Source organism: Salmo salar, chromosome 16 (genome assembly GCF_965601325.2).
Source record: "Salmo salar chromosome 16, fSalSal1, whole genome shotgun sequence".
NCBI lineage: Eukaryota > Metazoa > Chordata > Actinopteri > Salmoniformes > Salmonidae > Salmo > Salmo salar.
In genome coordinates this window covers 34105167-34133152 of record NC_138306.1, presented here as the reverse complement: position 1 = coordinate 34133152, position 27986 = coordinate 34105167, and the positions used below count along the sequence as shown (strand labels likewise).

At 46.9% G+C, this 27986-nt stretch overlaps 1 protein-coding gene across 2 annotated transcripts in view; it reads left to right on the top strand.

Annotated features, from left to right (window-relative positions):
- The window catches only part of LOC106573705 (zinc finger protein 423), a 138440-nt gene that overhangs the window by 5745 nt on the left and 104709 nt on the right, over positions 1-27986 (top strand). For both annotated transcript variants that reach the window (XM_014148999.3, XM_014148998.3), the window contains exon 2: positions 18528-18590. In XM_014148999.3, coding sequence (XP_014004474.1) covers positions 18528-18590 — 63 coding nt within the window. The remainder of the gene's footprint in view (positions 1-18527; positions 18591-27986) is intronic.

The following is a 27986-nucleotide window of genomic DNA, read 5'->3' as shown; positions in this document are numbered from 1 at the left end:
ATGTGCGCGTGCCCAGTTAGGGTGAGCTCCCTTGTGGCCAGTGTGTCTGCCAATGACAATTCCTTATCAGCAGCCTGCCTGCTAGTGTGTATGGAAGGATCTGTCTTAATGGACGGGCTCAGTCGTAGGCTGTGCCATTGTACCGGCTTAGCATCAGGGTTTATCAGCGCTCTGGACTTACTGGGCCGGAACCGCCGCCGGCTCAGGACCCTCTCCGCTCTGTGCTTCCTTTCTAAAGAGCCAGCAACGCCGGGGTGACTTCTGTTATTAATTCTGTTTGTGTGGTTGGTTCCTGCTCCTCTGCTCCCCCCGACCCCCTCTACCCCTGGCCTGCCAACCACAGCTCCCCCACCAGTACCTCCCTGTGGAGTCTGTCCTCTCTGAGTTCCCTCGCTCTGAAACTCTGATTGTGCTGCTGCAGTGGGCGGATTAAAATGTGTTGGAACAATACGTTCAGAAATATTTTTTTCATTTCTTCTCCTTCCTGTGCAAATTATGTGTACAGGACCAGGACATCACAAAGTCCAATTCTCTCTCTACCCTATAAGCCAAATGTGAGATTAGATATGATTTAATATTTTGCTTAATGTAGTGAGCTGTTCTTGAGGACATTTGTTAACCTGAGGACATTTGGAATGGCCCACCTGTTGTTTGATGTTGAACCAGGCTGATCTGTGGCAGACACCCAGAGTTAACCAGCCTAAACGCCTGAGCACTGTGCAGGCTCTGTAAATGGGATATGTCAAGCGCAGCCCTTTGTGAGCCAGTGAGTATGTGAGTGTAGTAATGGGTTTTGTGTGTAAATGTCAGTGCAGTGTCTCCAATGTGGAGAGAGGGCTGTGACCCAGCTCTGCTCTGACCTCAGAGAGAGAGAAGGCCAGAACCATGAACCTTCTGGAGGGCAGCTACAAGAGCCAGATCAGCACTAGCAGAACACTGCTGTTTGTCTGATCCAACAGTGTAGGCAGAGGTCTTCATGTTCAGTTTTTCTTCCTATTTTGTCTCCTCCTCCTTTCATCCTTTCCAATCTTCCTCACCTTGCTGCCCCGCTGCTCTCCTCTCTTCTTTCCTCAGTCTGGTCTCAGAGCATGTTGTATAATTCTGCAAGTAAATCCGAGATACTCTATTTAGTATGGCATGTTTTAATTTGTGGATGTTCATCACACATTTCGTATGACATGTTACGAATTACAATTCGTATCATATGTTCCAAATTTGCAAAACGTACAATATGTTCCGAATTTGCAAAAACCTATTATATGTTACAAATTCTAGCTAGGTGGCTAACGTTAGCTAGCTAGCTAGCTAATGTTAGCAGGCTAGGGGTTAGGGTTAAGTTTAGGAGTTAGATTAAAGGGTTAAGGTTGTGGTTAGAGGAACGATGAGTTAAAAGGGTTAAGGTTAGGGTGAGGTGAAGGGTTATCTAACATGCTAAGTAGTTGGGCAGTAGCTAAAAAGTAGTAAGGAATTGAAAAGTTGCTAATTAGCTAAAATGCTAAAGTTGTGCGTGATTGGATTCGAACTCGCAACCTTTGGGTTGCTAGATGTTTGCGTTATACTTGCACACATCCATCCCAACCTTTTAGTTTTTGCCTTAATTAACAATCTGTCTTATGTAACCATACAAAATGTAGTATATCATACTAAATGTTGTTTCTCAGATTTACTTACAGAATAACATGAAATGCTCTGAGACCAGGTTGCTCTCCTCGGCCCTCCCTGATGTCAGTGAGGCTGTGTTCATGCTGCTTTCTCTAGGCAGCTGCTCCTCGACCCCACGGTGTCTCCGTAGGCTGTACATTAAACATAAGCAAAGGGGGCAATTAAGCACCTTCACCACACCTGGCTGATGCATATATTTATTGGGCAGCCTCCCCCTCGGAAGGCTCCTCGTCCCAGCTCTGATGATTAAAGGGTGGGAGGAGAGGAGGAGGCCTGATGTTGAAGTCTAATGAAGAGCTTTGGTCCTGTGTTGACCCCTGCAGCCTGCCTTGAACTCTGGCCAGGGGGAGCTAGGCCTCCTGCTGGTCAGGCCCTTGCTCCTCCATCCTGTCTGAATCCGGACTGGTTCCAGGGTGTCTTCCAGGGCTAGTTTGGGTCTCAAAGAGCTGCAGGGGCAGGTATCTGGAACAGTCCTGGGTCGGAGATGGGAGACTGACTGTGCCCACGCACGCAGCAGGAAAAATCCTCCTATAGCTTCCTTCGGCTCAACCTATTGATTCCACTGTGCCTGGAAACTTTCCTCCTTTTAACACATTGAGTTAAAAACATACAGAAATTACTCCAATGGATTGAATGCCTTTGGCTGTGTGTATATATTAGCTGTGTTGGGTTATTAAGTAGCTCTTTGAATCATTGAACATAAAGTACATTCAGGAAGAAGACAAAACAGAACAGCATTTCATAGTCTAGTCTTTTCAATGTTTTTCAGTGGTCCAATATTTATCTTGGTCCTGCTGCTTGGCTTTTAAGACAATGCTACCTGCTTGCATCCCCCAGCATGACAATGCTTGCTTCCACCATGCCATAGACTTTGTTATTGTATAACCTGAAGTCATGGTTAAAAGCCTGGTGAACGAGGTTTCTTTGTCTTTTGAGCTTTAATAGAATTTACAAAGGAGATTTGTGTTTTGAGAAAAGCGCTGCTCTGTTTTGCAGTAGAGTGCTGTGATACAGCTTCTCATTAATCACAGTAAGAACCTTCTTTCTCTGTGTTTTGCAGTATAGTGCCGTGATACAGCTTCTCATTAATCACAGTAAGAACCTTCTTTCTCTGTGTTTTGCAGTATAGTGCTGTGATACAGCTTCTCATTAATCACAGTAAGAACCTTCTTTCTCTGTGTTTTGCAGTATAGTGCCGTGATACGGCTTCTCTTCGTCCCCACTTGGAACCTTGCATCACATAAAAGTTTTAAGCTCAGATAGAATTATCCCTTATTGTGGCCCTCCTTTATGCTGGCCTCTGTGAATGCTCGTGTTTTTCTTATTTGTTTTCATTCAGTTCCTCAGTCAAAAGGCGAGAACCCCTTACAGAGCCCAGAAGAATTCACCTTGCAAACAGCAGGGTGAGGAGCGGGAAAGAAACGAGTCGCACTCGATTTCACCAGTCGCTCTCAATTTCACAAGTCAATTGTAAATTACATTTACAAAGCATGCGTACATCTGATATGTTTTCATTTCCCTATTACAGTCTTGTCTATGGTGCATTTTCACTTAACACACATGTATTGTTGAATGGTGAGCTACTTACAGATGGTGTTCCCATGAGAAAGAGAGCGATGGTGGAAAGGTTCACTCTCTCTTTCCCTCCCCCACAATGTCACCCTCCTTTCTCACACATTTTCTAACAGTACTGTTATATGACAAATATTGAAAGTCAAATTAAATGATCTAAATGAAGGTCTCGAAATAGAGTGTGTGTGTGAATGGATGCGTTGATGGCCGGAAACAGGGAGGGCTTGAGTCCATATGTTTATGTGTGAAGATGAGGATGAGGCCTATGCTCACAGCTCCGAGTCACAGCTCTTTGTTATTCTACCTTCAAGGCCATGTGTAACTGCAGGCCAATTAAGGTTAAGAAGTGGGTGGGAGAATGGGGTGCAGATGTGTGTGAGAGAGGTATCCAGGGGAGAGCTAGAGATGTTTGTGTTTGAGGGCAAGTTTAGTTGTAGTCTAATGTTGATTGAGCCAACCACATAGCATCTATGAAGAGATGGCTGTTTAGCACTGTGCACTGGAACTATCTATCTGAGAATGTGCCACTCTGGGGCTGTCTTTGTATTGTCAGTGTCTCAGAGGCTTTTGAGTCCATCACTCAGACTACACAAAGGTGTGTGAAGGAAGGAGTCAAAAGAGGAGAACATTCTAAAATCTGTTTTTTCTTGCTTGTTTTTCTTTCCCCTAATAAATGCTTAATGTCACCATCAAACAGGGGCTAAGAGACAGAGTGAGAGTCTGCAGAAAGAGACTAGGAGATAGCCGAGTGAGAGGACTGGGCTGTGGACTGTGGGGCCTGTGTGTTGGTTGATGGATCTTTGCTTTAAAAATGTAGAGTTTAGGCCTGTCTCAGCCTGCGGGTCCAGCCGTGTTGATGGGCAGTCCAGGGACCATCCTCTCCTCTTCCCAAAACATACAGTACCAGTCTAAAGTTTGGACACACCTACTCATTCAAGGGTTTTTCTTTATTTTTTACTGTTTTCTACATTGTAGACTAATAGTGAAGACATCAGAACTATGAAATAACACATATGGAATCATGTAGTAACGAAAAAAAGTGTTAAACAAATCAAAATATTTTTTTATGTTTGATATTCTTCAAAGTAGCCACCCTTTGCCTTGATGACAGCTTTGCACACTCTTGGCATTCTCTCAACCAGCTTCACCTGGAATGCTTTTCCAACAGTCTTGAAGGAGTTCCCACATATGCTGTGCACTTGTTGGCTGCTTTTCCTTCACTCTGCGGTCAAACTCCTTCCAATCCATCTCAATTGGGTTGAGGTCGGGTGATTGTGGAGGCCAGGTCATCTGATGTAGCACTCCATCACTCTCTTTCTTGGTCAAATAGCCCTTACACAGCCTGGAGGTATGTTTTGGGTCATTTTCCTATTACAAACAAATGATAGTCCCACTTATCGCAAACCAGATAGGATGGCGTATCCCTGCAGAATGCTATGGTAACCATGCTGGTTAAGTGTGCCTTAAATTCTAAATAAATCACAGACAGTGTCACCAGCAACGCTCCCCCACACCATCACAACTCCTACTTCATGCTTCACGGTGAGAACCACACATGCGGAGATCATCCGTTCACCTACTCTCCAAAAATCTCAAATTTGGACTCATCAGACCAAAGGACAGATTTCCACCAGTCTAATGTCCATTGCGCATGTTTCTTGGCCCAAGCAAGTCTCTTCTTCTTATTGGTGTCCTTTAGTCGTGGTTACTTTGCAGCAATTCGACCATGAAGGCCTGATTCACAGTCTCCTCTGAACAGTTGATGTTGAGATGTGTCTGTTACTTGAACTCTGTGAAGCATTTATTTGGGCTGCAATCTGAGGTGCAGTTATCTTATTCTTTGCAGCAGAGGTAAATCTGGGTCTTGCTTTCCTGTGGCAGTTCTCATGAGAGCCATTTTCATCATAGCGCTTGATGTTTTTTTCGACAAAAATGTTCCGTTTTGACTGACCTTCATGTCTTAAAGTAATGATGGACTGTCGTTTCTCTTTGCTTATTTGAGCTGTTCTTGCCATAATATGGACTTGATCTTTTACCAAATAGGGCTATCTTCTGTATACCCCTCCCCACCCCCTACCTTGTCACAACACAACTGATTGGCTCAAATGCATTAAGGAGGAAAGAAATTCCACAAATGTTCAAGGCACACCTGTTAATTGAAATGCATTCCAGGTGACTACCTCGTGAAGCTGGTTGAGAGAATGCTACTGAAGAGTAGTAGTTGGTAGTTATTAGGGGTTTGCATAGTTTCATGCACCTTTACCTCAACTTCACCTGTAAGCCTTTCCATTTCTATGCATGGTCTATCTGGCTATACTTAGTGGCAGTGATTGAGGAGATTAGTGTTGGTGAATGTTGAATGTGTTTGTGTTTTGGGATAAGAGGAACCTTCCCATGCCACACCAAGCATGCACACCGGCAGCAGGCTGTGTGAGGAGTGTGAGGCGAACGGGTCTCAGAAGGAGCGTGACTGCAGAGTTAATCTGTCCTCCAGTGATATGAGCGCCACAAAGCTCTTCCAGAATGGGGCCTGCTGTAATGCCTAATCAAGTCTGTATCAAACTAAATAATGCCTTAGCGTGAAATTGGAATCTCAAGTCAAAAAGCACTCCCCAGCCTGTACTACAGGATAAGGCAATTAAGGGTCCCCATTCTGCCTCTCTCTCCCAAGCAGCCCCGGGTCCTCTGTGAGTCTCATGCCATTGTCATTGTGTGTTTCTGTGTGTGTGTGTATGCATCTCGGGGTCGGTGAATGTGTGTATCTCCATAAGTGCATGTGTCTGTCTCTCTGCATGTCTGTGTGTCTCCGCATGTCTGTGTTTCTCTGCATGTCTGTGTTTCTCTGCATGTCTGTGTGTCTCTGCATGTCTGTGTTTCTCTGCATGTCTGTGTTTCTCTGCATGTCTGTGTTTCTCTGCATGTCTGTGTTTCTCTGCATGTCTGTGTGTCTCTGCATGTCTGTGTGTCTCTGCATGTCTGTGTTTCTCTGCATGTCTGTGTATGTCTGTATGTCTCTGCATGTCTGTGTGTCTCTGTGTGAATGTCTCTCCCTGTCTCTGTGCATGTCTTTATGAGTGTCGTCTGTCTCTATCTGTAGGTGCGGCTGAGCAGTAGGGTACAGTATTGTTTGGTGTTGGTGTAACTCTGCAGCACATCTATTCCTGGAGGGTCTCATGAGGGTCTCTAATCCAGAGAGGCCTTCCTCCTCCTAGGTCACCAGTCAAATGCTGCCTTTTGGATGGGGAGCTAGTGGGGGGGCAGGGACAGCATTCTCTCTTTCTCTGTCCCGTCCCCTTCTAATGGCACCATAGTGTAGCGTTTGGAACGTGAATACTTCGTCGCTCCCCCAGTGGGTTCTGTTGTGAACCCGTGTCGCATTCAATGACAGCGGGAGGCAGCCCTTGTGATTTAATCATGTCTGCTTTTGTCTTCACACGTTTTCCTATTCCTTTTTTCTACCCCCTCTCCCTCCCTCCTTCATTCTCTCTTCCTCTCTCTCTGGTGTTTTATGTACATGCTGGAGGTATATTGAAACCATTTCGCCCTCTGCTCTGACAGTTGAGGAAAAAAAACACATTTGAAGATTGAGAGGCCCCTTTAATCTTCTCTGTTGTCTGCTCCCTAACATGACGGAGACGTGTTTGTGTGAGTGCGTGTCAGGGTGCCTGAATGTATGTGTGTGTGTGTGTGTGTGTGTGTGTGTGTGTGTGTGTGTGTGTGTGGTGTGTGTGTGTGTGTGTGTGTGTGTGTGTGTGTGTGTGTGTGTGTGTGTGTGTGTGTGTGTGTATAAATATAAAGTTGAGTGTGGCTCTCTCTTGGTGTTGAGAGGTGCCTTTGTTGTCGGCTGATAAGCTCTTGGCGCTGTATCTAAGGAGGAGTGTGTGGATTCCTTAGCTGCCTGAGACAAAGATGGTGCAGGCAGGCACAGAGGGCGCAGAATCAAAAGGAAGGGGGAGAGTTGACACTTCAACCAGGGCTTTCCTCAGGAAACGCCTGCTGACGACAAGAGCGAGAAACACATCACAGCATAGCCAGGAGTGTGACGTGTACAAGGAGGATGTGTGTGTGTGTGTGTGAGAAATAAATACACGGGACCTATCCTGTGAGTGGAAACAACAGAATGGGCCTATCTAAAGGAAACCTTCTTCCATTTCGACTTTAGTCCTTTTCTCCCTTCCACTGAGTCACCAGTATCCCAGCTCCCACATGACCGGGTTTCAGACCCTGTACTAACAGAGCGTGTTTAGTGCACTTGTGTGTTTGTCTCTGTTTGAACCAGTGAACAGAGTGATCCTTCCACACCTGACACCGCTCAGCTCCGCTGAGAGACCAGGTGGATCCTGTCCTGCTGTGGAACTCTACTTTCAGGAGGAATGTAGTAGGCATTCTGCTTCTCCATTCACTCTCTCTGAGAAGAAAAGACATAGGCCTGTATCTGGTGATTTGTGTCTGGGGTTGGTTCTGCCAGTGCTCCTCTAGTTGTAGAGCTGGGCCTAAGGCGGAGTCTTGGCGTGGGTGCTGCTGCTTGCGTGCTCCAGGCAAGAGAGAGAAAGTGAGTGAGTGATCAAGCCAGGGAGACGGCCTGCTCTTCTCAGAGCTCTGCTTGGCTCCAACTAGCCAGGTTCTCCCCAGGGCATCAGCCAAGACCTGCCTGAGGAAACAGAATCTAAAACCCCACAACCGCTGCTACTAGCCATCCACCCACACTTCCATCCTCAGCTCTTCCACCCCTATCCTCACTTCCTCACTCTCTACAGCTCTTTCCATTCTTGCTTGTCCTTCAGTCCTCTGGCATTCTCCAGGCTGTAGACCCATAAACCCTTGCTCCTGTAGAGAGGGGGTGTAGGGGTACGAGAGGGGGGGCTAGTGGGGGGTAGGGGGGGAGCAGCTGGACGGCTCAGCAGGATTTTGGAGCCGCAATGTCCTCTCTCCCCCTGTGAGAGAGACAGAGCTGTGGGCCCCGTCAGGATTTGTGTTCTTTCTCTGTGCTATCTAAGCTCTCTGCTGTTTTCCCCCTTTACCCATTTGTGTTTTTTTGGCCAGTGGTGATGGTTTGTGTTTTTAGGGCTGTAGAGCAGTTTCAGTACTGATAAAAGAATTTGGTTAATCAGCTTCTGTCTCTGTCCCATGGCGGTGGCTTGGAGGACAGGCCATTGAAGTTAGAGCTCCGGACGGCTTGGGCTGCAGATTGGCATCACGCTTGGTCAGTGGTGGCACAGTGCCCCACAGACCAGAGGGACACTACAGCCAGCCAATGAGAGATCCTCTCTCAGCCCGCCCTTGCGCAGGGGAGCGCCCTGGGAATTGGCATCCCCGCCATTGTGCCCATTTGATGGGGGTTTGGGGAGTAAGGAGAAGGTAGGGCTGACAATGTGGCCCTGCATGCGTTCTGGTGAAGCTGTCATACTGTGTTCAACCGTGTTGGATCTTGTCTAGCCATCTTGTTTCAAGAGGACCACAATGGAAATAAGTCCCAGACTTTATTCTGTGTTATCCTCCAGATTTTTACTCATGTGCATGTATGGCTTTTTCAAGTTTTACGCATGCTAGCTAAAACAAATGGTTGAATAATAAACTAAGCCATAGACTGCTGCATACATTTATGTTTTAGTCATTCAGCAGACACTCTTATACAGTAGTGTGTTCATTTTCATACTTTTTCATATTGTTCCCCCCTGGGAATGGAACCCACAACCCTGGCGTTTCAAGTGCCATGCTCTACCAACTGATACACGGAACACAAACAGCCATGGGCTGCCCTCTACTATCCCATCACTGTGATTCATGACATTAGCTCTGTAAATATTCGTTTTGAATGGAATGTTTTCTCAGTTATGACTTCATTGTTGTTGTCTTTCTGTTAGTGGTGAGTTGGTTTAGTCTTTCCCTGTGGAAGTCACAACGTGCCAGACAGTTCGTCTGGAAGCAGACTCGTCTGCCGTGGCTGCTGGCCTTCTAGTCAAGACTACAATGATGTTCAGCTCTCTTCACTGGCAGAGGAATCCTTTTTTATTCCAGTTGTGTGTGTTTGTGTGTCTCCGCACGATGCAGTGAGCCGCAAGAGTGAACACGGTCTAGCACCAAGCCCTAATCCCCAACTGTGTACGTATGTTACAGGATGAGAGAGGGTGAGACAGGCAGAGTGAATAAGTGTTTCATGAGTGAATGTGTGTGTAGGACAATGGGAGAGCGTGTGTGTGTGTGTCAGGTGAGCAGGGCTGTGTGTGTGTGTGTGTGTGTGTGTGTCAGGTGAGCAGGGCTGTGTGTGTATGTGTGTGTGTCAGATCAGGTGAGCAAGGGTGTGTGTGTGTGCGTGTGTGTGTGTGTGTGTCAGGTGAGCAGGGCTGTGTGTGTGTGTGTGTGTGTGTGTGTGTGTGTGTGTGTGTGTGTGTGTGTGTGTGTGTGTGTGTGTGTGTGTGTGTGTGTCAGATCAGGTGAGCAGGGCTGTGTGTGTGTGTGTGTCAGGTGAGCAGGGCTGTGTGTGTGTGTGTGTGTGTGTGTGTGTGTGTGTGTGTGTGTGTGTGTGTGTGTGTGTGTGTGTGTGTGTGTGTGTGTCAGATCAGGTGAGCAGGGCTGTGTGTGTGTGTGTGTGTGTGTGTGTGTCAGGTGAGCAGGGCTGTGTGTGTGTGTGTCAGATCAGGTGAGCAGGGCTGTGTGTGTGTGTGTGTGTGTCAGATCAGGTGAGCAGGCTGTGTGTGTGTGTCAGGTGAGTAGGGCTGTGTGTGTGTGTGTCAGGTGAGCAGGTCTGTGTGTGTGTGTGTCTGATCAGGGCTGTGTGTGTGTGTGTGTGTCAGGTGAGCAGGGCTGTGTGTGTGTGTGTGTGTGTGTGTGTGTGTGTGTGTGTGTGTGTGTGTGTGTGTGTCAGGTGAGCAGGTCTGTGTGTGTGTGTCAGATCAGGTGATCAGGGCTGTGTGTGTGTGTGTTTGTGTGTCAGGTGAGCAGGTCCTTGTGTGTGTGTCAGATCAGGTGATCAGGGCTGTGTGTGTGTGTGTGTCAGGTGAGCAGGTCTGTGTGTGTGTGTGTGTGTCAGATTAGGTGAGCAGGGCTGTGTGTGTGTGTGTGTGTGTGTGTGTCAGATTAGGTGAGCAGAGCTGTGTGTGTGTGTGTGTGTCAGGTGAGCAAGTCTGTGTGTGTGTGTCAGATCAGGTGATCAGGGCTGTGTGTGTGTGTTTGTGTGTCAGGTGAGCAGGTCCTTGTGTGTGTGTCAGATCAGGTGATCAGGGCTGTGTGTGTGTGTGTGTGTCAGGTGAGCAGGTCTGTGTGTGTGTGTGTGTGTGTCAGATTAGGTGAGCAGGGCTGTGTGTGTGTGTCAGATTAGGTGAGCAGAGCTGTGTGTGTGTGTGTGTGTGTGTGTGTGTGTGTGTGTGTGTGTGTGTGTGTGTGTGTCAGATCAGGTGAGCAGGGCTGTGTGTGTGTGTGTGTGTGTGTGTGTGTGTGTGTGTGTGTGTGTGTGTGTGTGTGTGTGTGTGTGTGTGTGTGTGTGTGTGTGTGTGTGTGTGTGTGTGTCAGATCAGGTGAGCAGGGCTGTGTGTGTAAGCAGATGTGTACAGTCAGTAGCATTGCTTGCTCCCTAGGGGGGTTTGGTCCATCACATGCAGACTGCACTGTGCATGTCCACATTATTCTCCCAGCTATTAAAAGCCATTAAGCCATGCAGAACAAGCCAGGCTTTTATCTTTTATTAATTATCTTGAAACCCAACCCTGCCGTCTTTCCCTCTGCTATGTCTATGGAAAAACTATATCTATAGCTCAGTGCCGTGTGTGAGGACCAGTCGTACAGGACCATTAGGTTTGAGAAGACACAAGTGCACCATTAGTAAAAAGGACAGTAATCAGCCACACTAAATAGTCAGGCAGTCCTTAGACATTAGTGTTCTGTCTGTCATGGGTTTGTTCAGGTTGCATTCTACCAGTCTGACCTGGTATGTGAGTTGAAGAGAACACCCAAATGCTTTTAGAAGAGAACAGAGAGAACTTTCATGTTTCTGTATTATGAGGAGGATGAGGAGGATGAGGAGGATGAGGAGGGAGGCACTCTCTTTTTCTCTCTGTCTGTTTTACACATTTATAGAGATGGAGCTCCACCTTATGTGGTGGGGATTACAAATGGTGTGTGTAGCTCTGTGGACAAGAGGCCTGATTGTGTGTGGCTGCGGACTGCGCCTTAGCTGCTTGTTGCGATGCTGTGTAGTGTGGTGGGTACGTGCTGTGGTAAGGTGGTGCAGGGCCTGGGTGGTGGGCCTGTGAATCCAGTGAGCGTCCATGTTAATGAAGGGATCTGACGGAGGCTCTAGCAGGGCTCTGCTCTGGGCCACAACAAACTCCTGCTTCCTGTCGGGTAGGCTCCCAAGGTGTTGCGCGCAGTTTTGTTCTTAAAGAAACACGCATACACATACTCTGGTACACACATTCACACACACAGGCCTGTATACTCACACACACTATCAGATGCATTGACATTCATACACTCACACATGCTCTGTACAACACACACACATCTGCAAATAGGGGGGCTGCTAATGGCTTCCAGTGGGAGAGGGGGAGAGCAGGGTTTTATCCCTTAAGTGTAGAAGACAATCAGACAGAATGGCCGGGGGCCAGCAGCAGGGCTGTGCGGCCCTCCTCTCCTGGCCAGGGGAGCAACACATTAGGTATTCTGTGTCTACCTCTCCTGCAGACGGCTGCAGTGGAGCTGGGCCCAGGTGAGACCACTTGCTCTCTCTCTCCCTCTACCACTCTCTCTCCAGTGCTCTCTTTCTCTCCATCAATCTCTCTTTCTGCTGCGCTCTCTCTCTGGTTAGGTCTGCAGCGCTCTCTCATATAGCTCACACACTTACTGTTAGATTGTTCATTATCCGATCTGCATAATATAGCAGCCTTTTTTCTCTCTCCATCCTGTCTTTCTGTCTGTGTCTAGCACTATAGCAGCGTATTCTGCAGTGTGCTAACAGAAGGATAAGGCTGCAGACTGAGGCTGCCTTACCTGCAGTCTCTTTGTTAATGAAAGGCCCTCCCCTGGGTAGACAGGAGCACAGTTGTGTGTTTCTCTGCTAGTGTGTGTGTTTGGGGTTGTATGAACAGGCTGTGGTAGGTTCTTTGTCTGATAGGGAGGTCTGGGTGTGTGCCCTGAGGTCCCTTGCACCCTGTTTGCTTTGTGTGGAGGTGCACACGTACCATTCCTTGGTAAAATAGAAGCTGTCATTTAGAAAAAGCACAATTAGAACACAGCACCCCTCCCCCATGGGTACATGGTCTTGTCGGGTAAATTCACGCTTGCTGTTTGTGATGTCGTGGAGAGTGACTCATTTGATCTCTACCCTCGCGCTATGCGCTGCTACTCTGATTTCTGTGTTGCCGACAGCAACGCTACCATAGCTACATAATGTTGCAGCTTAACACTGCTTAATAGGGCCCAGAAACGCAAATAGCAGCACGCGCTCCAACCACCACAGCAGCAATTAACAGAAGAGGAATTTCAATAATCTAGAAATAAATTGTATCAAGGATTGGGTTTGTGTGTTTGTGCGTGACCCATGGGGGATCTGTGTTTTTTTCCTCCCTCTTAAATAAAAGTTTAACGAGATCAGGAGGGAGAGGAGCCTGCCCCAGCAATGTTGCTAAACACAATGTGCGCTCTTTGGGAGCTAGAAGCTCGTTAACCCATCTGTACCTGCCTCACATACTCAGCTTAACATTCAACATACAGGTGTTTAGAGAGGGGAGCGGACTGTTGTAGTGGAACAGTCTGGAAGGAACCTGGTAGGAAGTTCTCATCAGCCTATACCAATATTGGGTACACCCAATCTAGAACTTAGGTTATGGTTTGTGGAAATGGTCCCAGTTGGTGAAAGAGGGGCTAAACCACACCTCAGTGGTGAGTTTCTGGTTGTTGAGTTATAGGTATCAGTTTCCCATTTCTCTCACAGCCTCGATGTGTGTTTTGGCAAAGGCTGGTCAGTGTGCGTAGGAAACCGAGGGTATCCAAGGTAACCAATTGAAACATGCTGGAGTCAATAAACCACCCGTTCCTCTCACAGGGCTGTTTTACTGTAGGTTAATGATGTCACAGTGTTTCTGAGGGAATTTAAAATCAGGGGAGGGACCTACTGTATAAAGTAGTCTGTATATACTTCCCCTGCCTTACATTCTCTCTCTGCCTCTGTCTAGCAGTCTCCCCCTCCACTATTCTCCCACTCTCTCTACCTGCCGCTGGCTTCAGGGTTCTCACGAACAGTGCTCGGTACTAGAGATGCACCGATATGACATTTTTGGCCGATACCGATATCCAATATTTTCCTTGCCAAAAAAAACGATACCGATAACCGATATTAAACATTTTAGCAGCCTTTTAAGCATTCTAGTACAGTTAAATAGTTAACACACACATGGACGCAGCGGTCTAAGGCACTGCATCTCAGTGCAAGAGGCATCACTACAGTCCCTGGTTTGAATCCAGGCTGTATCAAATCCGGCCGTGATTGGGAGTCCCATAGGGCGGCGCACAATTGGCCCAGTGTCGTTCGGGTTTGGCCGGGGTAGGCCGTCATTGTAAATAAGAATTTGTTCTTAACTGACTTGCCTAGTTAAATAACGGTTACACACACACACACCACACTGACCAAAAAGTTATTTTGTTGGAATTTACGTATGTCCCCATTACCAGCAAAACATTATCAAAACCTTTTTATTTCATTTACTTGCTGTGCTGTTTCATTGTTCATTTGTTCAGTCGTTTCATTCACAACCAGGATTTCTATGGAACGCTGTTTGGGTCTTTGTATGTCAAAAAAGAAACGCGTCAAACAACACTATCTGACTTGTCAAATAAGCTTGTTGACCAATCAGGACCTGAATATGACTACACGTCCATAATAATTTAACGCGTTCATACATTTTTTACGTAGTTATTAGACATTGATTACACTATCACTTGTATTTTATATGACACAACGATACATCGATACGTATGCTATGATGCTGGTAAAGTTGTCTCGTGCACCTACAGTGCTAGTCATTAAAAAAAATCTAGCTAGCTCATGGATGCAAACAATGTTCTTCCCCAAAAAGATAGTAAAACGACATAATCTGTTTCAGTAGCTATGTAGTTAGCTAGCTAACTATATAGCTAGGTGTCATCATCTAAAATAACCCTAATTTATAAGACAGTTCTTATTTGATTTATGGTGGTCAGACCCATCTATGTGAAGCTAGCCACAATAAGTATTAGCCACAATAGTGGACTTTGCGGTTAGCCTTCAAAATAAAAGTATGTCATTGACAGTGATGCAAATGAATACAAATAGTAGAATTATGCCATAATTGAATAAGTCATGCTAAACGAGGTTGGAATGTTCTATAAAATCAACGAAAGACAATCATTTGTTAATTTGACAAAAATCTGTTGAAATCACCCTGGATGTATTATACTTTAGAATTGCATTGTGGCATACTTATTTTACTGTACAGTCTTACCTATGGATTGTGGATCAATGACATGGGGTATCAGTCTACTCCATGACACCCAGAGAACATTAGTGTTGTAGCTTTTATTGCGGGACGCTGAAACAACTGTGAATTGAGCCACATTTATTGTCAACCTATGTGTATTGAACACTATTTCAGAGGAAAACCAATACTGCGTGGATGTTTTGGAGTCTGATAACTCTGAGGACGTTGGGAAAAAATATATTGGGGATTGAATAGACTGATACCCCATTTCATTGATTGCCAATTATTAGGTAAAACTGTACAGTGCAAAATGCATGTCAATACACACAATAGGCTGACTGGGGGGGGGGGGGGGGTGATTTCACACAGTCACAGTCCCGCGATAAGAACTACAACGTTATTATTTGGTAAACTCTTCACAGTTGGGTTCTGTGGGTGTCACCGAGTAGACTAATACCTTGTTTAACCTTCAACCTTGTTTAACATTATCTGGTCTAAAAATGGCATTATTCCACCAATTGTAACCTTCTGCATCATTTTCAAAGAGGTAGTTTTATTTTGAAGGCAAACCGCAAATTCCACTATTGTGCCTAATCCGTATTGTGGCTAGCTTCACAACACATAACCCAGGGCGGTCGAGCCTCACTAGCTAGAAGAACCTAGCTGGCTGCTTATAACGTTAGCTTTGGGTGACAGGGTTAAGTAGCTGGCTATCTATTTATTTTCATAAACTGAAGTTCAATTTCAATAGGCGAACAACAAGTGGCTACCTAGCTAATACTTACTCACAAGGATTCCTAAATCATTGCTAAGAATAATGAAAATGACTGCAGGTCCTACTGGTCATTGTTTTCTGGCTGGTTGTATTGGTGCTAGCTAGGTACCAAGCTAAAGCTAGCTACCCCAGAAGTTGTGGTCGAACAAATAATGCTTTATTACCAACGTGGTATTGTAAACACATCATTCGTGGCCACTTGTTTGCTTGTTTGCATACTTTTTTGTACTGCTTTGACAGTACTACTGATAGTAGTGGTGGCACTTGGCTTGCACGTGCAAATTCAGAACACAACATTCTATAATAGAATTGTGTTATTTGACGTGTCAAATTACAAGCTTATTTAACGCGTGTTAGCAGTGACACAGTTACGCTATTACTGTGTAACTCCGGTAGGGCAACATAAATAGCGCACTTGGTAGTGTGTACTGGTGCTCGACCAGTCTGCGAAAGCCAACATCACCAACGACATAGAACGGTTGGTTGTCAAGGGTAATTCATTTTATTATCTTGGCGTTAATGGATTTCGCCTTAGTTGTCTCGCTGAAATGTTCTTACTCTGTCAAATGACTGCTCAACTTGTTGACTGCTCAATCCACACAGCAGACATTGTGGGCTAGGTTAGAAATGCTGTGTTGCACATGTAGCTCTACATTTTATGTGGCATCATTACACCATGTACCTACGTTACATAAGTATGCACGTCAGCTTTGACATTGATTTTGCACATTGGCGTTAAACTAGACATCGGGCAATTTTGGCTAATATCGGCCGATTCCGATATGTTCACCGATATATCGTGCATCCCTACTCGGTACACATGGGACGCAGGCAGGAGGAGGAAATCTGGAAATAAATAAATATATCCGCTCTGCTAATGAAGACGAGCATTTCCCCACAGTTAAATCATGAATATGCTTTTATTAGAATGGTGTTTTTATCTCTTTCTAATGACCGTTTTCTTTATCGTCCCCCTTCTTTTTCTGTCTGTTTCTCTTGCTTTGTTTGGCTGCCTGGTGATCGTGGTGTGAGGTCTGTCTCTATCCTCCACTGGCTCTTTTCAGAATGTGTTTCTGGGAGTGTGGGGTTGGTCTCGCCCAGGACCCATCGCTCCGGGAAACGTATCCCGTCCTGTGGTCCACATCTGTGGGGCCAAGCCCCAGAACTGGCCTTACCCTGCACCCCTCCCTACCACTCCCTTACCCTGCCTCTCCATAGCAACAAGACTGAGTGTATGGCTGTTTGGTTGTATGACAAGCTTGTAAAAATATCTTGGGTATTGAGTAGACTGATACCCTATTTAGTGTGAGTATCTGCATTTCCTCTGAACTCCTCCTAAGGACTGATTTATGCATTCTCAATAAGGTAAAAAAAAAAATATGGCAACATTTAGAGAGAAATAATTCCAAGAAAGCCCAGACCGATCAATACATGTCTGTGTTATCTCCACAATCTAATTGAGGTTTTAAAGTGGTTAAGGATCCTGTCCGGTTCCCATCAGAGATGGATAGTTTTCTGTATTACTCCCAGTACACTGTAGCTCTGTGTGGGAGGCTGGGGTCTGGTAGTGCTCCGAGCTTCACTTGTTTTAGCTTGGGAGCTGTGTGGAGAGTTGTGTGCGTGTACGGGGTTGTTGTGTGCTGTTGCCTGCAGGTTAACTGAGCACAGTAGTACTGGGTAGTTGTGTTTCTATAAAGCACCATCCCACCTTCTCTCCTCTACCCTGCTCTGCTCTCCTCTCTGCCTGACTACACTCCACTATTCCCCCTCTAATGAAGCGCTAAATGGAAGATGAGTGGAGCCCTGATTGGGTGTAATTTAGCGTTTTTCTTCCTCCACTGGGAAAGCAGTGTCTTCAGGAATTAACCATTCCACTGCAGGCTAGACCTATTTAAAGAAGACCTCAGGTCAACTTTCTCTAGACTTCTACAGTCGTTGGTATTGGATGGCTTGACAAATTATATACTTTCTGAAAACACCTCGAGCTCAGTAACAGTCCTCTAGGAGGATCTAAGAGCAGGGTGGGCTCATACCACAGTCCTAATGGGACCATGATCCTGATCCAGCCCATAGTTTCCCACAAACATGCCTGAAGAGTTATCTCTCCTCAGAAACACCCAGACAGGTAACTCTCTAACCTAGGATGGAAAAATAGAAATATGGCCTCTGAGTCTCCTGTACTATGGGAATACTCCATTAATGGTGAAAAGGTACTACTGAAAGACACTGTCGAGAGAGTGAGCTGCCAAATGGCAGCGCTTCAGCTTGAACAGAGCCCTGGCTACCTCAGGGAAGAGAATGAGAAATAGAGAGGATGGGAGCGATGGAGAGAGATGTTATGGAGCAGACTTGACCCCGGTCTTCCCGGGGTTTGGAAGCCTGCTGGGTTTTAGCTCTAGGCCATCAGCAACAAGGTCAGCCCTCTCGGAATTTGGAGTCTGGACTGGGCCTTCTGGCCTACACACTGGTCCCAGCACTGGATCTCTGGATCGCACTCATGAAATGAACATGGGATGTTTGTAGAAAGGAAAACTGAGACTGTTGCCCGTAGCTTTGTAGGGGAATATGAAATACAGTGTTAACAGGTCTGGTGAGGAGGTGAGGAGTCCACTCTGACCACCTCTGAGGAGGAGGGAGGGAGGGAGGAAGTCCTCATTGTGTCCTGACTACTGTCATTTCCTGTTTGTGTGCCAGCGGAGCTTCCTTCCTCTGCAGTGCCCAGGAAAACCTTCATCACACGTCCCTGTTCTAATCTGGTTGTTGTTGTTACATACAGTATATATCACTTCTGAAATTAGTACACAAAAACAAAACACAGAGAGCGCATTTACAGGCACACAGCCACCTCAGGGTAGATAGACAGACGGGAGCTTTGATGTTTTCTCCCACCCAACCACCCAGCTAATGAATGATTTGAACACTTACTTTGATGTCTACCTTTGTGCTTTTAAGGCATGGTCATATGTGGAGTCAGATAAACCAAATAACAAAAGGATTTAATCCTACAGATACTGTATGTATTTCTAAGCATCCTCTCTCTCTCTCCCTCTCTCTCTCTCTCTCTGTAGCGGTGGAAGAAGGAGAGTCGTCAGAGTTTGCAGGGAACTGGGATTCATCGTCCGCCCAAACAGGTATCCGCTTTGTTATTGGAAGTGTGCAGCCAGGCAGCTGTCAGGTCCGCCACACGGATTAGATTCTATTCTGTATGTCACATTCCAACTCTCTCACCATACAACCCACTGAATAGGAATCTATAATATCAATTCCACATGGCCCATAATGTTCTGCTGGGAGGGAGCGCAGGGAGAGGGGAATGAAAGAGGGAGGTATGGAGCGAGGGAGAGATCTTTTCACAAGACTCAGGAGGCTGATGTCCAGACCTGGCATGCAGGGCTCTGGCGCTCCACTGGTCTCACATCCTGTTTGAGGTTTTGGTGGTAAAGTAGTTGCACTGAATCAACGTCCCTGTCCTCCCTCCTCCCAGCCTCCTCTCTCCAGCTATTCACATAGGGCCTACAGCACAGCAGTAAGATGGGTCCATGATGGGCCCAAATAGCCTCATGGTGAATACAATCAAGATCATTTTGTTGAATTTAATTTAAGGGTCCCTTTGGTTAAAGCATGGCGCCCACTTCAATGGTTTGACATGCAGTGCAGATCCACAATAGCACCCTACATGGAGTCATTGGTATGGCTGTATCAGGGCCTACCTGGAGATAATGCCACAGATAAATGGTTCCATTTTACAGAACACTGTATGAGGATGGTGGCTGCTTTTGGTGATGGTGACATGTTGGCCCTACTCTAGTCTGAATAAGCCTGCAATGTAACATTATAGAGGGGAATAGTACTTGTCTAATTGTAGATGTTCTATATCTAAACGGTTCTCTCTCTCTCTCTCTCTCTCTCTCTCTCTCTCTCTCTCTCTCTCTCTCTCTCTCTCTGTCTCTCTCTCTCTCTCTCTCTCTCTCTCTCTCTCTCTCTCTCTCTCTCTCTCTCTCTCTCTCTCTCTCTCTCTCTCTCTCTCTCTCTGCCCTCCCTCACACTGTCAGTTCTTCTGGGAGGGGAAATGGAAAGTGAGGCCCTGGGGTGTGATGACGTGCCCCCTACCCCCCAGACCCCAGCCCTATGCTAACCCCCCTCAGGGGGCAGGGGTTGTTGCTGCTGCGGGGGTGCTGACTGAGGTCCTGGGTGGCTGGAAAGTGCTGTGTGTGTGAGATACAGCAGGAAGGGGAGTCCCAGTGCTCTCACTCTAGCTCTGCTCTCTTCCTCCCTGCTACTTCTCTTCACCTCTTCCCTACACACACATTATCTGTCTGGATGTCCTGTCCTGTCCTGTCCGTCCGTCCGTCTGTCTGTCTGTCCTTTCAATCTTAATTCAATTTAAGGGCTTTATTGGCATGGGAAACACATGTTTACATTGCCAAAGCAAGTGAAATAGATAATAACCAAAAGTAAAATAAACCCCAAAAAATTCACAGTAAACATTACACTCACAAAAGTTCAAAAATAATAGACATTTCAATTTTCTTTCTCTGTCGTTCTCTCTCTTTTCTCTATCACTTCTCTCCTGTGTGTGTTTGTGCTCCTGTGTTCAGGCTCAGGGGGGCTGCTCGCCATTTCTTATTTAAAAAGATAAAACATCTTCCTTCCCTTTATTCCCTAGGAGATGATGTCGACAAGGACACTGCCAGGCTTTTCTTGGTATTAAATTCAAATCTTTTCCCCCTTCTCTGGAAAATGTGTGTTGAGTTTGGAAAGAGCAGCAGGGGGAGGCTGAGGGGGAGACCCAGGGAAGAGCCAAACAGCCCCACCCCCCCTGCCTGCGTACCCCTAAGGACATCCAAAGGTCCCTTTGGTCCGTCCCACAGGGGTATTGGCCGGAGGTGCCTGCCCCCCCCTCCACATCCATCCCTCCACCCCAGCCTCCCTGAGAGAGAAAAACAACCCGTCCCTCTCTGGCCCAGAGGGGAGAAAAGGAGAAAATGCAGAAAACGAGCCAGGTTTGACACTGGAGGGAGGGGGTGGAGAGGAAAGCAGGGAGAGGATGAGTGAGATGGAGTGAGAGGGAGGGAGGGAAAGGGGGACAGAGGGTGAGTTTTTGGAGAGGGATACAGACGTTTGTCATTTCTGTGGGTTGAGGAGAGGGAGGAGAAGGAGGAGGGGCCGTTAGTGGTGATGTTTTTAATAAGAGCCACCGGAGCTGTGAAGTTCAGCCTTGTTTTGCAGGCTTCCTGTTGGAAAGCCAGTCCTGCCTCGCTGTGTGTGCTTAGATTTCACACACACACAGATAGGAAACAGCAGGGTTACGCACATTCTACTGGCTGTCTTCTAGGCTGAATTTAGTGAGGCAAAGGTTTCTCTATGACCTCCCCTTACATACACAATCAAACAAACACACTGCACCCTGTCCATGTGGACTGTGATTCAGGGTGAACAGGGTGGAAAAAGGCATCTCATATCCCTGAGCATAGGGCCGATAAGGGACTGTAATGGAGCTGAATTTGATTTTATTCTCCTTCAGCCATTGGCTGGGTGTTGCATCAGCGACACCAATGAGAAGGGCTGTTTTTCCCGGCCCTGCCATTACACCACAGAGTTCGAGCGGCGCAACATCATGAGACTTCTGGGAACGCTTGGAAACAGACCAGGCCGGGATTTGGGAAGTCATTGAGAGATGTGAAAAGTTCTTCCTTAATTGTACATTTTCAAGAAATCTAAAGGCACAACCTAGATTCGTAGTTAAACATGTTATTACTCCAACCTCGTCAAAAACATATTTATATGGAAGGAGGGCCTTTGATTTGGCGGCCTGCACAGGCGCAGTTCAACGCAAGACGACCGTTAGACCCAATGACGGGTTTCTGCGCATGAGCTCAGCTAGCCAACGTCTCCATTACATCGCTTACAAGTGTGATCAGGGATTTTCTATTGGAGAAGCAGTTTCTGCCTATATTCATACTGTACTGTCTATTGATTACACCATTGGGCTGTGGGTGTTGTCTGTGACCTCACTATTGAACCTCCACAGTATGGTGTCATCGCTACAGAAACACTATGGTGTCATCGCTATAGGAACAGTATGGTGTCATCGCTACAGAAACACTATGGTGTCATCGCTACAGGAACACTATGGTGTCATCGCTATAGGAACAGTATGGTGTCATCGCTACAGAAACACTATGGTGTCATCGCTACAGGATGGTGTCATCGCTACAGGAACACTATGGTGTCATCGCTATAGGAACAGTATGGTGTCATCGCTACAGAAACACTATGGTGTCATCGCTATAGGAACGGTATGGTGTCATCGCTACAGGATGGTGTCATCGCTACAGGAACACTATGGTGTCATCGCTATAGGAACAGTATGGTGTCATCGCTACAGAAACACTATGGTGTCATCGCTACAGGAACGGTATGGTGTCATCGCTATAGGAACGGTATGGTGTCATCGCTATAGGAACACTATGGTGTCATCGCTATAGGAACACTATGGTGTCATCGCTATAGGAACAGTATGGTGTCATCGCTATAGGAACAGTATGGTGTCATCGCTACAGGATGGTGTCATCGCTACAGGAACACTATGGTGTCATCGCTACAGGAACAGTATGGTGTCATCGCTACAGAAACACTATGGTGTCATCGCTACAGGAACGGTATGGTGTCATCGCTATAGGAACGGTATGGTGTCAACGCTACAGGAACACTATGGTGTCAACGCTACAGGAACACTATGGTGTCATCGCTATAGGAACACTATGGTGTCATCGCTATAGGAACACTATGGTGTCATCGCTATAGGAACACTATGGTGTCATCGCTATAGGAACAGTATGGTGTCATCGCTACAGGAACAGTATGGTGTCATCGCTACAGGAACAGTATGGTGTCATCGCTACAGGAACAGTATGGTGCCATCGCTATAGGAACACTATGGTGTCATCGCTATAGAACACTATGGTGTCATCGCTACAGAAACACTATGGTGTCATCGCTACAGAAACACTATGGTGTCATCGCTACAGAAACACTATGGTGTCATCGCTATAGGAACAGTATGGTGCCATCGCTATAGGAACAGTATGGTGTCATCGCTATAGGAACAGTATGGTGTCATCGCTACAGGAACAGTATGGTGTCATCGCTACAGGAACACTATGGTGTCATCGCCATAGGAACACTATGGTGTCATCGCTACAGGAACACTATGGTGTCATCGCTATAGGAACAGTATGGTGTCATCGCTACAGAAACACTATGGTGTCATCGCTATAGGAACAGTATGGTGCCATCGCTATAGGAACAGTATGGTGTCATCGCTATAGGAACACTATGGTGTCATCGCTACAGAAACACTATGGTGTCATCGCTATAGGAACAGTATGGTGTCATCGCCATAGGAACACTATGGTGTCATCGCTACAGAAACACTATGGTGTCATCGCTATAGGAACACTATGGTGTCATCGCTACAGAAACACTATGGTGTCATCGCTATAGGAACAGTATGGTGTCATCGCTACAGAAACACTATGGTGTCATCGCTATAGGAACAGTATGGTGCCATCGCTATAGGAACAGTATGGTGTCATCGCTACAGGAACACTATGGTGTCATCGCTACAGGAACACTATGGTGTCATCGCTACAGGAACACTATGGTGTCATCGCTATAGGAACAGTATGGTGTCATCGCTATAGGAACACTATGGTGTCATCACTATAGGAACAGTATGGTGTCTTCGCTACAGGAACACTATGGTGTCTTCGCTACAGGAACACTATGGTGTCATCGCTGCAGGAAAACTATGGTGTCATCGCTATAGGAACAGTATGGTGTCATCGCTATAGGAACAGTATGGTGTCATCGCTACAGGAACACTATGGTGTCATCGCTACAGGAACACTATGGTGTCATCGCTACAGGAAAACTATGGTGTCATCGCTACAGGAACACTATGGTGTCATCGCTATAGGAACAGTATGGTGCCATCGCTATAGGAACAGTATGGTGTCATCGCTATGGGAACAGTATGGTGTCATCGCTATAGGAACAGTATGGTGTCATCGCTATAGGAACACTATGGTTTTTATGTGTGAAGTGGAGGTACGTGCTAGTGTGTGTGTGTGTGTGTGTGCGTGCGTGCGTGCGTGCGTGCGCGAAGCCACAGGCTGGAACAGGTGATGGCATTGGTGAGCAGCTGTCAGGCTGTTTGTGTGATTTAATTTGCTCTCTTCCTTCCATGACGCCTGTTGGTTTTCATCATCCTCTCTGGGTGAAGGCGATGGTGTTGGGTGCTGTGCTCCCCTGCCTCCCTGCCTCTCTGGGGGGGGTGGGGGTTTGGATAGAAACACAATCTGAGCCTGGTACACAGCCTCTGCTGGCTCCCTGGGGGGCACCCTTATTGTGAAAACACAGTTGCCAGAGGACAGTGGAGCTGTGGAGAGAGGCCTGCTTTAAATAGGTCCCCCTGTTTACTGGGAGAAGGAGAGGGCTCCCCAGAGAGACAGAGGCAATGCGGCCGCATCCAGCTGCACCTGCTCAGTGACCTTTTGTTAGTACCCATACTGTATGCACCTGACAGCGTACGTGAAGCCTATAGGCCAGTTCAGGAGGTTTACAGATCCATACAACACTGTACAAATGAACTTTTCTCATGCTGTAAACCCAGTAAACCTTCCACAGCGATTAGAGGTCGCTTTTTAAAGTGCACAAGGTGTTATGTGTTTTCCTTTAAGGTGAGAGTCACTTGCCTTGGGCACACTGAATGTCCCTAACAAAAACATGTTGTTTTCACTCAGGAAATAGTGAAAGAATTGACCAGGCAGAGTAAATACAATGGTATGCACCTCAAACTTTATTCAGTATATCCCATAATATCTATCCATTGTTGCCATCTATCCGCTGTAGCCTTCCTGACTCATGCTCTCAGTAAAGTGGAGCGTTCCTTCTGAATCTCCTCTCAAACATACTCCAGCTAGAGCTATTTGCAGCCAATCCATGTTATACTTCACTTGGCTGCCTCCGGTTGGTTTGAAGGTGTGTATAAGTGTGTGTGTGCTGTAGAGAGTTGAAAGGCAGCCTTGTACTCTAGTTGTTTTTTATAAAAACACTGGACTGGTGGAACTTGGAGCTCGTATTTTTCCAGCTCCCAGGCTGCAGGCTGGATAGGGATGGCAGTGTGGTGGTGTTCCGGCAATGTTTGGCTGACCCAGGGCCAGGTGTCCTGCAGATCTATGTCTCTCTCAGGGCGATCGTGTCCCAAACAGGCCTCCGTCTTGGCTCATAGCAACGCTCCAACATGTAGATCTGACTCAGGAGGGGGTTCTGTGCTAAAACCGCTAGGCCCATACAGTTTCTCGCTCGCTCTGGGTCACTGAGGACTCCATTAAAATGACTGTGTATTCCCCTTCCGTTTGCTGTTTGCCTGTGTTCTCCCTCTGTGTATTATAGTACTTCCGTTGCGTGCCCACTGTACTGTGTGAGTAATAGGAGACTGCCTCCAGAGGTCAGGGCAGAGCAGAAGGCTGGGGCTGGATCTAGCCAGGGGGATCGTAACACCTTTCACTTTAAATGTCAAAATTCAAAAGGCACTGTTGGTTTTGGTTCTGAGCAGGTTGAGTGGAGGGGAGGGAGCATCTATGAAAAATTCCCAACCATTTGACTTATATTTGAGTTGTTTTTTTTCCTAAAGTAGTGAGAATAGATTGCTTTACATGCCCACTAATTCACCCCCTCATTGTAACTCTAGGATGGTGATAGCTGGACTCTAGTGTTGGAGTGAAAGAGATGGGGAGAGAAAATAAAGACCGAAAGACACTCTTGGTCATTGCCGTTGCTTTTGTCTTGTGGTGTCTCCTCCGTCGCATGCCTGGCGGTGTCCATTAAGCCCACATCGCTCAGCACCTAATTATTTCCCAGATCTCATGTTGGAGCTTTGCACCGTTAAAACAGGGGGACAAAAAAACATATCAACCTAACGAGCGGTAATTAGCGGGTCCCAGCAAGGCGGGGCTCTCCTCGGCAACACCACTGCTCTATGGATTCTGTTAATTCACTTCTCTTCATCTAATTACCCCACACAAACATGTCTGTTAGAGGGAGAGAGAGAGCGAGAGAGGGGCATTATCTGCAAGCATTAGACACCATCCTCCCTCTCATAAACACACATGCACACACATATAGATTTTTTTGCAAGTGTGTATTTGTGGATGTGTGTGTTTGGGTGCACGTTTTGTGAATATCTTAATGTGTTTATAATTTTACAATAATTTCGTGGGTGCTTATATTTGTCCTATTTCCCACATGTAGTGTGAAATGGAAATGTGTTTTTTGGGGTATCCCACTCTCCCTGAGACCCTCAGAGAGTGGGGTCAGAGCCTGCGTCTGCCATTATCAACGGCGACCCTGGAACAAGTGTGGTGCTCAAGGGCACATTGGCAGATTTTTCACATTGTCAGCTCTGGGATTCGAACTAGAAACCGTTTGGTTACTGGCCCAACACGCTACCTGCGGTGTGTCTGTGTGTGTGTGCGTGTGCATGCGTGCATGTGTGTGTTTATTTGACTGTGCTTGTGAGTGTGTGATAGTATGTGTTTTTGTGAGGGAGTATGCGTTTGTGTCTGTTTTGGTCGGCCTCTTGGCGTGGGGACAGTCTGTGACTCAGAGATAATGGCACTCTGCAGAGTGGGGGACCGGAGCTCCAGCTGGCACAGGGAGACGTGACGTGTGCTGCTGGGACTGTTGCTGCCCGCCACACAGATCCTGCCTGTGTCCCTAATGCTCCCCCAACGCCCCCCCCCCCCCCACACCTCTGGGAGCCCCAGGCCCTCATTAAGTGTTCCTGCTCTGGACGGGAGACTGGGGAGGGGGTGCAGCTAGGAGTGGACTATAAATTAGTGATAAAACTAACATATGCAAGCAAAAGTAGAGGGAGAGGAATAGAGAGAGGAATAGAGAGAGGAATAGAGAGAGGAGTATGGAAGAAGGTAATGGGGTCAGCTGAAACTATCTTCATGAGACCACCAATGAGTTATCAGGTAGGTGTTTTTGTTGTTTTGAACCATTTTTGGTTCCAGGTAGAACCCTTTTGGGTTCCATGTAGAACCCTCTCTGGAAAGGGTTTCTACATGGAACCCAAAAAGTTTCTACCTTGAACCAAAAGGGTTCTACATGGAACCAGAAATGGTTCTTCAAAGGGTTCTCCTATGGGGATAACCGAAGAACCCTTTTAGGTTCTAGATAGCACCTATTTTTCTAAGAGTGTTATTGACCTTACACATGCATGCAATTTTTGTTTGCTACATGAAATCTAGGAACACTGCTGTTTATTAGTTTCAGAGGAAGACTGAACCTTAGCAGTGCTGTCGTTGCATAAAATATTGACAGAGCGCTGTGCATATTTAGCTCTCCAGCCTATCAGACGGGTAGGAAGAAAGTAAGCTTTCTGGGTGAGAAATATGGGCTCTAAGAATATACCTGGGGGCATAAAGAGGCCTTGTTCTTCTGAATGGCCCTTTAGAAATCATTCATTCCCTTGGACACCACTTCCAACGTAAGCCCTCATTTCATTTCGGTTTCCTCCCCTCAAATTGAATTATGTTTGAAAACACTCTCAAACGACTCTGCAGAGCCTTATTAGTAATGACCTCAGCACACATTACGGCACATCTAGTTCTTTGTGTGTACGTGTGTGGCTGTAAGCATGTGCATGCTGACTGTGGTTGGGTGATTATGTAGTGTATATTTTGTCTTTGCCTCTGAGGGCAGTGTTGCTGTATGGATGATAACGTTAGACTATAGCTACTCTGTATATTCCTGGTGCCAAAGTTTGTCTTTGCGTCTGTGTCTGTAGTGTGACTCATATTCCAGTGGTGTGGTCTAAACCAGGTAGAGAAACCACCTCTTTGTTTACGTCAACTGGTATGTCACCTCTTCTGAAAACGAATCTCCTCCAATCAGGACCATTATCCCGCAGCGACATACACACACACATGTACATGTACACACACACACACCACCACCACAAAATTCCCCCACCTGCTCCCCCCAGCCTCCCTCTCGTCTTCTCTCCTCCCTCCAGATAAATAGTGTGCTCTGCGTTTATCAGGGCCACTGCTGGAGCTGCAGTGGTTACAGCTGGGGCGCGCGCCACAGCCATATCAATCTTCCCCAGTAGCAGGCACATCCAGGGAGGCCTAATGACGGAGGCAGCAGCACTGTGTAGCAGGCCTCTAAATGAAGTGTGCGCCGGACCCCCTCCTGAGACCCCCTCCTCCCTCAGAGATTGGAAACACTTACTGGAGGGGAGGGGGGATGCTGCAGAGCGGGGGTGACGGGGGGCTGGGGAGGGCGTGCTGGATGGCATGGGGCGCCCCCCTACACCAAACACCCTCCCAGCCGTGCCAGGCACTCTCATCCTCTCCTCTTCCTCCTGCCGAGCCCCATCCATCTCCCTGAGCCCTGTGGAGTAGAGGGAAGGAGAAGGGGCAAAGCAAGATCCCGTCTGGCTCCTCCCTTGT